This window comes from Ostrea edulis, chromosome 6 (assembly GCF_947568905.1).
Source record: "Ostrea edulis chromosome 6, xbOstEdul1.1, whole genome shotgun sequence".
Lineage (NCBI taxonomy): Eukaryota > Metazoa > Mollusca > Bivalvia > Ostreida > Ostreidae > Ostrea > Ostrea edulis.
The window spans coordinates 72,575,220-72,588,604 of NC_079169.1; the positions used below are offsets into that span (position 1 = coordinate 72,575,220).

Consider the following 13,385-nt stretch of genomic DNA (forward strand, 5'->3'; position numbering starts at 1 on the left):
CATACATGTACTTAAATGCCCGATCCCTCACCTGCGCCTTATATATATATATATATATGTATAATCCATTACTAATATGTGCATGTTCAAGATAACGTCATCCAAATCATTATGAAACTCTAAAAAGTCAGTGTCACCGATCTCCCAATCTCTACCCAGAGTTATCATTCCTTACACTCACTCACAATTCTGGGTAGAGATTGCCGATCTCCACGTCGCATCTTTTATCAACCCCAGACTTATGACGTCACGTCGCTGCAATTTCTGCAATGATGTTATGAATATATAATCATGACACAAGACATTTACAGTACTTTCTTTTGTTTGTATGAAATTATTGTACAGAGGGGCGTTACTTTAAATATAGAATAGTTCTTATAGACTATACATGTATATACTTTTTTTCTAAACAACTAGTGCAAGGGGTCGTTTTCAGATCAAAGGATCCCTGACTCAAGATATTTTGATAATGATAATAGTCTGTATTAATCAACTGTATCAAGATTTTTGAAATAATAATAACACTTCATTTAATGAAGGAAGCTTGATAAGTTCAATACACTTATCCTCCTTGAGGTTTTTTATGGTAATATACACTTCATGGAAACTTATAATTACAATGAAAAGTGGGACAAACTGACTGACAGATAAGGGAGATAGGTAGACAAACGATGAGATAACCAATATTGTCCCTTTCGATTCCATCGAAAGAGGATTAATATAGATATATTAGTAAACCACATACCAAATTTCAGCATCAAAGCATGCATGGTGAAACAAGTCTGGAAAACAAGAAATTGTAGAAGTTCATTCAACCATGAAACTAAGTCTTACAATGTTTGTTAGAATAGGTCAACGAGAACAAAACGAGACTTGATCTGTGTCTACTCATTAGGTAATCACGTGTCTTCCAGATTTATAATGGAAAAATATCCAGAAAACTATATTCGACACGAAGTCCCAAATATCTCGTAGAGATCACGTTTAAGTTTCATCACAGTGGACTGATTTTTACGAAATCAATGGAACTTTGTGTCGAGTGTAGTTTTCCAGACTTTTTTCTACAATGCTAACTTTGGAACGTGGTTATCGGATGAGTAGATACAAATTGTGTTTCACTTTTGCTACAGCTAATTTACTCTAACAAAATTGTAAAATTTAGTCACATGGTTGTCTGAATTAATTCTTGCATTCTGTCTAGTTCTCTAAAAAAAATTATTGTGCGAGATGTACATAATTTAAGGCATACCAAATTGCAATAGAGTTCGTCTGATTCGCCGCCTCTAAATTATAATACTTCCTAGTATTGAAAAATGATTTCTGCCTGCTCGTCCAAATATACATGTAAATGGTCATACTGATATCCATCAAATAAATAGGGGGGACCCGTAGGGGACGTGTAATAGGGGGCGCCAGTAGGAGATGTGTAATAGGGGCGCCAGTAGGGGACGTGTAATAGGGGCGCCAGTAGGGGGCGTGTAATAGGGGGCGCCAGTGGGGGACGTGTATTAGGGGGCGCCAGTGGGGAACGTGTAATAGGGAGCGCCAGTAGGGGACGTGTAATAGGGAGCGCCAGTAGGGGACGTGTAATAGGGGCGCCAGTCGGGGGCGTGTATTGCTTTTGAAATACTCTCAGTATGTTTGTTTTTAGTAACAGTTTTCGAAACCTTTGGCGTTGTGGAAATGTTTTGTATTCATACATGCATCAACTTTTGTCGATTAGTTAGACTTTCAGAGATGTTATAGGAATAAGATTTACATGAAAAGTGAGTCCTGCATTGTCCTCAGACGACATACTAGTCTACACATTTCAGATGGACAAATAGACAATATAAGTTTTATACATTTTATTCAACAATCAAAATACAGCACATCCCTACTGATCTGGTCGTCTTACCCCTGTCAAAAGGAAAGAAGAAAAATCATAAGTATTTGTTCCTCTCTTTCTACACAAACCAAATCTCGAATTGGGTATCTTTACACGGGTATGCTTGGATACAAAAGATATAGTCTTCATGTAATGTTTTGATAAATTTGTCAAGTATTCGAACTCTTAATGATATTTTTAGGTTGATTACCGGGGATTATATTGCTGAGATCATAGAATAACAAAAACACGCACCTGTTAGTTGCTTACGCTTCCCCCACTCAGCAGTTTATATGGAGTCTAACCAATAATGGGGAGAGCCGTGTTGTTGGTCAAGGCGGTCAACAGAAGGACCAGAGGAACTAAAACAGAAACATTTCTATCTTACAACTGGTCAAATGATTTAAAGGGAAAACAAGAAATTTTTCTCTATCGAATTGAAGACATATAGCTTGTAACAAACTTTAGCAAAAACGATTCTTGAATTAATAACAGGTATCAATATTATCAAAAATATTATATTAATTTCAAACATTTTATAAGAACTGTTTTCAACTAAAACGATGGCTGAATAAAAAGACTCACTGTAGTTAACAAAGGATGAGAAGGCGGATTGTTTGGCGAGTTTGTTCAGCTGGTTTCTCTGTTGGCGGGTCTGGTACCACTCTTGGAGGTATCTTTGTTGGTAGGCCTGTCTACTAGCATAGTTCCCTTGTCCTCCATACCCGCCACCAAGTCCTCCATACCCGCCGCCAAGTCCTCCATACCCGCCGCCAAGTCCTCCAAGGGCTGAAGTCTGTGATCCTGGATAATAATACAGTCCTTCAACCACGACAACGGCCAGTGCGATCACGCAGGGTAAAACCATCAAGATGACGGACTTATTCATGCTGCTGGTTAGTGTGAGCTGAAAGCGAATCCCCGACTTGTGGAATACTCAGGTGATGAGAGGAGATTGGTGATGTGCTGGTTCGTCGAGATATATATACCGATTTTTTTGTCGGTTACGTGAATTGCGATTCCGGGTGTTACGTCACGGCTTCACAGGTACGTTAAAGTAGTCTGCGTGAAGTAACGATTGTCGAAATGGGGTAACACTTTTTAGGGAAGAGTTTCTCTGTAATAGGAGCAACCTGTGTAACTTGTGATACTGACTATTTCTATAGGGTATTTCTATAAACGTGGATACGCTGTATTAGTATAGAAAACGACACTTCCTTATCAGTTAAATTACTATTGATTTTTGCTACATAAAAATTCTAATAAAATATATTAAGGTCATCCAAAGTATATAGAGTTTAAATTTTTCGCACATTCAGAAATACTGATATGTAATTATATGGACGAATTGGTAAATTAATGTCTCTTCCTCAGAAATTTGAAGTTGACAGTTTGCCCTGGGGAGTGGTTCTACAACATTGCAATTTACAATCCCGAGAACATATTTCTGTTGTTCATGAATAATGATAATAATAAAATTTATATAGCGCCTTAAATAAAACAAATTACTCTAAGACGCTTTACAGGGGTAAGAGGAGGAATGCGACGATCAAACAGAATTAAATGAAATTAAATGACAGTATGACATAAGATCAAATTATCAAAATAAAACACTATAATTAAGCTAAAAGGTGTTGGGTATTTTTTAGTGTACGTACTCTGTTGTTTTCCCTGTTCTTCGCTAGAATTAATTTTTTTTTAAAATTCCATCGTGTCTTTCAAATTAATTTTACAAGCATTTTTGTTGAAAATATTAATCCGTTCTTTGTTTGTTTTTAATTTTTTTTTTTAAAATACGTTAAGAAATTCGTTATTCCCAAGTGATTCAGAGTTATGAGATCTTTTTTGTTTACAGTTAAACAATTTTTTTAAAATTAATTTGTTGTATTGAGATATTGTGGACTTCGATACTCATTGAGTAATGTATTCATTTAATGTCGACTGATACAAATATATATCCATACATATGTATTACATTACAAATGGCAGACATGTACATGTATAAGCAAAATGATCCAGTGATTTAAGATTAAAGCTAGGAAATTGTACGTAGTAAAGAAATATCACTAGGCAGGCTCAGGCAACCTCGTGGTCCAGAGCACAGACCCCTAGGCTATCCCACATAAGTTGTTTTCCAGCAATATTCTAACTGAATTTAACTTGGTGTACAAAGTATTCAAATCCATACAAAACACAAACGACCGGTGGCGGTGGCCCAGTGGTTGTGGCATTCACCTCGCCACGTGGAGACCCGAGGCTGGCGCCACGTCAAACCTTGGAAATTTAACAGGTTGTTCTTTTGGATATCATCTTAAACACTGAGATAGACGTTGGCACGATAAAGAATCATCACTGCAACGAACGTAAGCGCAGTGCATGTGTCCGAATTCGTGACACTTTACCTAAAGCTTTTTGACGTCTGGAACGTAAAACAAAATACTAAGAATACAAATTTCGTTGAAAGGATTTTAAAAGGGTTTGGAAAGGTTTATATTTTGTGGCGGAAAGATTGCTTAATCAAAAAGCTATAACAAATGCTCGATTTTACCGTTTCTTTTTCATCTAATGTATTGTCAATATCTATACTCCTACATGTAGATGTACCCGCGTGTAAAGATGTTGTTTGTGATTGTCAATTTTCTATACATGTTTACCAATTATCAAAACGTATGGGGTTTTTTTATTTATCGATTTACTCATTTAAAATGGGTTTCCTTCAGTAATATAATTAAGTGTGCAGTGTGTTATACGTGTATATTGTTTGTTGGTTTTTTGTTTTGTTTGTTTTTGTTTTTGTTTTTTTTACGAAGTTGCGGCTTGAGTAATAAAGATATCCAATAACAATATTTTCCAGGTGATATGAAGAAAATTTACACAATATAATCTGGTGTGGAGAATTTGATTTAGTTTTGAACCCAGCTCTAGATTCTTATAATTATAAACATATAAATAATTCAATGGCTAGAAACAAAATATTAGAAATTATAGAGTCGCATGGTTATGTAGACCCCTTTAGAGAGATCAATGAAAATCTTCGTAGATAATCATGGCGGAAAAGATCCCCACTTAAACAAAGTAGACTAGATTTTTTTTACTATCTGCATCTTTACTGTCAAGCTTAAGTACTTGTAATATTGAATCTAGTTACAGATCAGACCACTCTGCAATATCTTTGTCATTAACTTTCAATGAATTAAAAAAAGGAAGGGAGCTATGGAAATTCAACAACTCCCTACTTTACGATGATATATATATATATATATATATATATATATATATATAGTATTAGAAATTAAATTACACATGTTAAAAAACAATATGCAGTCCCGGTTTACAACATGGATAATTTACACAGACTTCCAGATGATTTTTTTCACTATCAATGATCAGTTATTCCTTGAAACCTTGCTATTTGAAATAAGAGGTAAAAGTATTTCTTATTCTTCTTAAAGACAAAGAGGAGCAGGGTTTAATGGGGAAAAATAAAAAGTATTGAGGAAAATATTTCTAAAGGCAATGAAAATGAGTTACATGATAAACAACAAAACTAGAAAAAATTAGAAAGCATAAATTACAAGGAAATTATATAAGAAGCTGAGCTAAATGGGTAGAAGAAGAGGAGAAATCATCAAGGTATTTTTGTCAACTCGAATCAAGAAATTTTACAAGTAAGATCATTTCAAAGTTGAAAATGGATAGTGGTGATATGATACATGATCAGTCACAAATTTTGATTGAAACGAAATCATTTTATGAAAATTTATATAAAAACAATCTAGATAATGCAGATTTAGATATAAATATTGAGCTAGTATATGATGATATTCCTAAACTTTCAGAAGGGGAGTCTAAAAGCCTGGAGGGGGAAATTACTTTACCTGAGGCATCAAGGACACTCCTCAATATGAAATCAATTAAATCACCAGGATCTGATGGTTTTTCTACTGAGTTTTTCAAAGTCTTTAGGAAACATATTGGTGTGTATGTTCTTAGATCTATTAATTATGGATATATAATTAATATGCTGTCCTTCACATAAAGACATGGTGTAATTACACTGTTACCAAAGGGAGATAAACCAAAACACTATTTAAACAACTGGCGACCAATTACATTGCTAAATACAGTCTATAAAATTGCATCCGGATCTATTGAAGTTAGATTTATAAAATATTTAGATAAATAATGGACCCAGATCAAACAGGATTCATATCCAACAGGTATATAGGCGAAAACACTAGATATATGATATAATGCATTATACTGAAGAAGAAGATATTCCCGGTCTTTCATTACGTATTGATGTCGGGATAGCCTTTGATACTTTATCATGGGATTTTATACAAAAATTTTAAACTTCTTAAAACATTGGTCCTTCCATTAGAACATGGGTTAAACTCGTCTACACAAATATAACATCAACAATTGACCAAGGTGTCAACCTATCTGAAGTCTTTGATATTCATAGAGTTTGTAGACAAGGGGATACTTTATCTCCGTATGTTTTTTTATATGTACAGAGATTTTGGCAATTAAAATAAGAAATTTAAAAAAATAATAAAGGCATAACTGTTGGTAATGTGGGGAAAAAAATCTCAACTTGCTGATGACACATCAATTATTCTTGATGGTAATGAAAAGTCTTTCAGAAACTCTTAAAACTCTACATGCTTTCTCAGAAATGTCTGGACTATGTATGAATTACACAAAAACTCAAACAGTATGGATTGGCTCAAAAAATACAGTAACGATGTTCTTATTCCCAACAGTAAACCTAATTGGAGTACCATTAAATTCACTTTACTAGGAATACATCTTGATGTCGATTTGCAAAATATGCCCAAATTAAATTATGATCCAAAATTAGTAAAAATCAAATATATTCTAAATAATGAGGGAAGAGGTACATGTATTTAACTCCCATTGGCAAGATAACAGTTATTATAATTCTTTATTGCGAAAGACATACATCTTATAGCATTATAACAAACTTGAACATGGATAATAATTACAAAGCTGAAAATAAACGGCCAATTCTTACAAAGACATCTAGCATACAATAGTATATAGTAAATACAATTATAGTATAATGATAGTAAAAAAGGAGAATGGCATTAAAACATTAGGTCACCATTGTTGAATCATATCCTGATGTCCATTCCTAACCCATCTAATGCCTCTTGTAAAGAATTAGACAAACTATTTTTCTCTTTTGTGTGGGGTTGTTCAACCCTCAGGGTAAAGAAGGATGTAATTGTCAAGAAATATGAAAATGGCGGTCTAAAAATGATAGATTAAAAATAATTTATAGTTTCAATGAAATTGTTGTGGGTAAGACATCTTATCTCTACAAATAGGGGGTTGAGTAATTTCAAATCAAAATTTAACGTAAGTAAATTCACATCCTGTGGGATTGAATACGCTAATCTATTTTTAAAATAATTAAAAACAAATTTTTGATAAATGTATTCAAGGCTTGGATTGAATTACAGAACACTTGTACAGAGTCTGATGTTACTGCAGATTCACCTTTGTTTTACAACCCTATGATCCATATTAGTAAGAAAATGTATTTTAATAAACATTTATTCGACAATAATATCAGACACATTAATGATATTATTGAGGAAGATGGTACTTTTTCAGTCACGGGACTCTTAGTGCTACTTATCCAAAAGTGAAAATTAACTACTTAGAATATACAAGTATTATTCATGCTATAAAAACTTGGATTAAGCAGTCAGGTACAGACACTAACTTTAAAAGGTTACCAAATCTTTTTATCAGAAGAAACATTTAATACAATGTATTGAAAAGAAAAAAATCAAAGTTCTTTTATGAATTTTTAAAAAGAGATGGATTCAGATTTTAGATATGGATAACAGAGAATGGAAAATTTTCAACATACTACCTTTCAAAATAACTTAAAACTGCAAACTCCAATGATTTCAATACAAAATAATTAACCGAATTTTAGCAACAAATTCATTTTTATTCAAAATTAAGGTAATTCCACCCCTCTAGAATTATAGGTTCAATCTTATATTTGATTGTTGATTCTTCAAATAATATATCTTATTAACAAATAAAAATGATAAAATAAATATGTTTCGGTATTAATATTTCACAAAAACTGGTTGAAACGATATACAATATGTAATAGTATTCATAACAATTTCATGAAACAGTTTCTTTGAAAAATATACAAAATGTTTGTGAGAAATCTATCGCATAATGGATTTGATAAATAATTTAATGAAAACAGAGTCATTGCCCTTAAATTCAATATTTTGTTACATATAATTGATTATTCATATATAACTTAGACTTTTGAAATATATGGTTAACAAGATTTTTTACAATAACAATTGAAAAAGACTCCAACAAATGTTATGTTCCTGTCATGCATAAATCTTATTAAATCATTGACTTTGCGAAATCTTGCATAATATCTCAATTTATGAATAAATTTCGCAGGAAAGCATATGCTTACGGAAGAAAGCATTAATTCAGGAATATATGGAAACAAATATATCTACTGTACACTTTCTAGTTTTATTAAACACCTCAACACAAGTCCGACGATCGGGGCAAGTTTGACACTACCGCGTATTTATGATCAATTATCAGGGCAACGCTTTGTTTTATTGTCACCTTTATATGACCAATAATTACGTGTTATCTGTGTAAGTTTATGCACATGCTGTCAGTAAATAAAACCAATCGTATTCAAAATTAATGTTGTGCACGGGATGTATGTTATATGTATTCCGTAACCATATGCTTTCCTGCGAAATATATTAATGAATTAAGATAATATGCAAAAACAAACCTCGACCATCTATATTGCCGCTTCGGTACCCTACACCCCGGTCACAACATACATGTAGCCTATACCCCGCATGTTGGGGTATACTCGGTGGAGTGTTGTTGTTTTTTTCCATAGGTTCAGTAATTCTAATTCTATTTATGAACAATTTCGAGAGCGGGATCTGTCTAATGATTATCTTACATATAGCAACTTAGGGATCACTAAAGCGTTTATTTCTTTGCTTTTTCCTGCTTCTCTGTTGTTGTTTTTGTTGTTGTTGTTTTTTTGGTGGTGGTTTTTTTGTTTGTTTTTTGGGGTGTTTTATTTTTCAATAGTGAGTACATGTACATAACTATTTTATTTCATATTGTATCATATCTTTTACAATTCTAATATCACTTATCATTATAAGGGATAACAGACACTTGGTTTGGTTTGGGATTTGGACCGATGCTGTATGTAGCCCCCCCCCCCCCCCCCCCCCCCCCCCAATAAAATATAGCTTTCCATCGAAAAACTGGCTGTGTAGTAGTTTACCTCACACGGAAAGCTGGCTATGTAGGTGGGACACCCCCTCCTTATTATAGAAAGATTACTCCCGATTAAAACCTGCTATGTAGTTGACTTCCGTTTCTTTCCATTCCAGTTATGTTAATAGCGGGTTGCTCTTTTCAATGATATGCAATGTTTGACAATCTTCATGCAATGTAATTTTACCATACAATCGGACACATTTAGCATCTAAAATAAAATAATAATTAAGTTTAAATTCAACGTTATTCAGATGAAAATAAGTAAAGCCTTGTCATTTACAAATTAGCCAATCAGATTCCAACTAAATTCAGAGCGCGTGCGTGTCTCTGTTGGTATCATATGTTGTAGATTTATCATATGATTAACGAAGTAATCCGATGAAACCAATTAAAACATTTTATGAATTAATATGACGGACAAAACACACTACTTCATGCATAAAATGGTGAAGATAACGACCAGTGACTAAAGAATACAAAATTAAGAGCAGGACAAGTTTATGTAACATACAGCATCTGTTTTACAAACATCGAAAGCCCAATTCACTTTCCATAAATTTAATGAAAACCCCATTACGTGTGAAATTCTACAATATAGTAAATCTTCTCCCAGGGAATGGATTTCTTTCTACGTTTTTCTTTTCAATCAGCACCACGGAGCTATGTTGGGAACGCTACGACGGTTGAAGACAGTACCTATATACCCTTTAACCCTATTCAAGAAGGATGAAATCAAAAGTCGGGCTAGATATTTAGCTATGCCGTTTAAGGGCATTGCTCCTATAGGTTATTGGTTTTATGTTTGCTAATGTCTTGTATCATTAGGAAAACCATCTTCCCAAGTCAAGGGTTTCTGATCTGCTCCGCTTCATATAAACCCTTGACCAAATGGGCAGAGTAAGACGGGTTTGCTAGTGCGCCATCTAGTGACATTACATATTCATGAACTTTAGAGACCTATGCTATTGACTGATCAGAAAGCGCGTATCAAACAAGGATAGCGAGACCAAATGGCTACCTAGGAAGTACATGTACATTAGTTTAAGTAATTAAAAAAATTCTTTATTGTCAACATGACTTGCTATAAGTTCGCAATTAAACAAGTATCAACACTCTGTTTCATATACTTAGTTTCAGCTAAAAATATTCAAATACGAAGTATACACTTAACCCCTGACAGCAAAGGGGAGTCACAAAGTTGACAAACTCCATGGTTTTCTGTTTAAGACTAAGTTTCCGGTATAATAAAACAATGTTTCTGATTGGCTCATGTGTCTTCTAATGAGGCCAATCAGAGAACTGGATTTCTAACCCGTCTTACTCTGCTTCTTTACTTCTGTTTTCAGGGGAGAACACTGATATTCTTAGGCTGTACTTGGCGAAACTTGCGTGTAAAATTAATACCATGGATGCAGTACAAAATGTTTTCGGTTTGTATTAAGTGGGTCATGAAATGGAAACTTAATCAAATGTAATTAGTAATGAAGTTATTAGATTTAATCTATTAGACATCCATTATTAATTATTCTGTGTCTGATTTTATAAAGTAAAAATCTCTGCAATATAAAATGTCCTTGTCCAAAACTTAACATACAAGATACTTGGGGCCACTGGAGACAAAACAAGTTACATTTAATTCCACGTTTATTATCACATTTCTATGTTACGATATACGGTATGAGATTTGTATGGCTTTAGGAATGCTATGTTACGATATACGGTATGAGATTTGTATGGCTTTAGAATGCTGTGTTACGATATACGGTATGAGATTTGTATTTGTATGGCTTTAGGAATGCTATGTTACGATATACGTATGAGATTTGTATGGCTTTAGGAATGCTATGTTACGATATACGGTATGAGATTTGTATGGCTTTAGGAATGCTATGTTACGATACACGTATGAGATTTGTATGGCTTTAGGAATGCTATGGTACTAATACGCATATGCTATATTTGTTTGTTTGTTTGTTTGTTTTACATCACTTCCAGAACACCGGCTGTAAGTGAAGAACCACACATTTAGACCTCTGCTTAGCGTCCAGGGTCGTAGCAGTGAGGGTACTTTAACGTACGTACACCTGCCGCGACACGAGACCTCCGTTTTAAGGTCATATCCGAAAGACCCGTATCTCTCACCTCTAAATGCCGAGTGTTTGGCGAAGAAGCAGTCATTACCCATGTTTATATCTTGGGTTTATATCTTGGCACGAGGAGGGTTCGAACTCACAATCTCGAACGCTCTATCACTGTACTACTGCTACCTCGCTATAACATATCTATGCAATGCTATTACAGCCGGTGTGGGCGGTCGACAGGGAATGCTTACTCCTCCTTGGCACCTGGTATATCCAGTGGTTGGAGATTGCCCAACTCTCTATTTTGTATTACTTATAGGGAATTATGAGATTTATCCCTGTTTGTTATCTTCACCTTTCACTGAATGATATGGCATGGCACATATATGTATATCCGTATGACATAGCTTCTAGTTGCAGCTTAAATACTACAAAATAAATAACTATTACAATTATTTGAATGAAAACTGATAATCCCCACAAAGGATACAGAATCAATTTATTGTGTGTACATGTACTACTCGAACAATTTTAAACGAAAATGTTTAATGTGGTATAAATTAATCAAGAGTTTACTTAGGTATGAAATTTTCCCCGACTGGGTTTTTTAAGCCCGTGAAACATGTTTACGTACATCAACAATTCCCTCTTAGAGGATGTTCCCATCAGTAAATGTTTTCATTGTTCCCATCAGTAAATGTTTTCATTGGTCCCATCAGTAAATGTTTTCATTGGTCCCATCAGTAAATGTTTTCATTGTTCCCATCAGTAAATGTTTTCATTGTTCCCATCAGTAAATGTTTTCATTGGTCCCATCAGTAAATGTTTTCATTGGTCCCATCAGTAAATGTTTTCATTGGTCCCATCAGTAAATGCGGCCATAGTGGCGCGCTGCCGTGCAGTTCTCATGATTTAATTTTATCATGTACTAAAAATTGTTACAGCGAAAGCGAAAGAATAAAGAATTTTTTTGAAAGCCTAGATAGGTCAAATTAGAAACACGAAAAAAACAAGTTTTACAAGTCGTAAGTATTACGAGATTAAAAATTGTGATGACGAGATAAAAAGTTGTAAGAACGAAATAAAAAGTCGTAACTGAGGGTTTCTGTTTATAAAATGAGAAAATGAGATGTCATTAATCGGTATCAAGGGGTGAGAATGGAGGAGCTGTTAAAACTGTATTTTAGAAGAACCACACTTGACTTGCTGCATATACCAAATCTAAATTCATTTCATAAATAAATCAAGTCCGTTGATTAATTCCATTCTTTTGTTACATATTTTTATATTAATTCCCTACATATTCTATAGAGAGTATTCCCGGGCTTATTGCCAGCACTGTAAATGCCCGGGGACTACTTTAATTATCTTTATATATAACTACAGTATTTGATAACGTAGCATGTTTTTAAATAATGATAGACGTAAATACTTTGTCTGTGATCGAAAACCTACACGATTGTGTGCTTCTAGAATTAGAAGTGCGTAGAAAAAGATTGTGGGAAATATGCTTGCTCTCGTTTGTTGCGCGGAAGAATATTCATGGGCTCGCTTTAGTCTATTGCAATATCCTGTGGGGATCAAGGTTAGAATAGGCCCTCAGTACTCCTTGCTTGTCGTAAGATTCGACAAAATGGGGGTGGTCCTTCGGATGAGACCGCGAAAACTGAGGCCCCGTGTCACAGCAGGTATGGCACGATAAAGATCTCTCCCTGTTCAATTGCCGTTAGTCCGAAATATCTGACGTTTTCTTGGCTTTCTTATGATTTTGATATTTGCCGTACCAGACGTTTTCCTGGCACGGTAAATATCAAAATAAAAAAGCCAGGAAAACGTCAGATATTTCGGACTGAAAAGCCGTAAGCGCAGAGTATATGTCTAAATTTTGCAGTCCTTCGCCGGCAATGGCGACGTCTCCATATGAGTGAAATATTCTCGAGAGGGACGTTAAACAACATAAAATCAATCAATCAATCTATAGTCGTAATTATGACTTTCCATCTCGTTATTACGAATTTTTATCTTGTAGTTATGACTTTTTGTCTCCTTATTTTTGTAAAACTTTTTGTTTTCGTGTTCCTAATTTGACCGAT

At 34.2% G+C, this 13,385-nt stretch overlaps 1 protein-coding gene across 1 annotated transcript; it reads right to left on the bottom strand.

The window, feature by feature from the left end:
* Positions 1 to 1,830: 1,830 nt before the first annotated feature.
* Positions 1,831 to 2,972, bottom strand: LOC125647561 (adult-specific cuticular protein ACP-20-like). The gene is made up of 3 exons (XM_048874278.2): positions 2,453 to 2,972; positions 2,123 to 2,229; positions 1,831 to 1,899 (listed from the first exon to the last, which is right to left on the bottom strand). The coding sequence occupies exons 1-2, from the start codon at positions 2,754 to 2,756 to the stop codon at positions 2,168 to 2,170; spliced, it is 366 nt and encodes a 121-aa protein (XP_048730235.1). The 5' UTR covers positions 2,757 to 2,972; the 3' UTR covers positions 1,831 to 1,899; positions 2,123 to 2,167.
* Between the last annotated feature and the right edge of the window lie 10,413 nt (positions 2,973 to 13,385).

Excerpts from the sequence above, each read along its gene's own strand:
- LOC125647561 (XM_048874278.2), bottom strand. The coding sequence starts at position 2,756 with ATGAATAAGTCCGTCATCTTGATGGTTTTACCCTGCGTGATCGCACTG. Across the intron at positions 2,230-2,452 it reads CTCATCCTTTGTTAACTACA|TTCCTCTGGTCCTTCTGTTG; the intron begins GTGAGTCTTTTT and ends TTTCTGTTTTAG.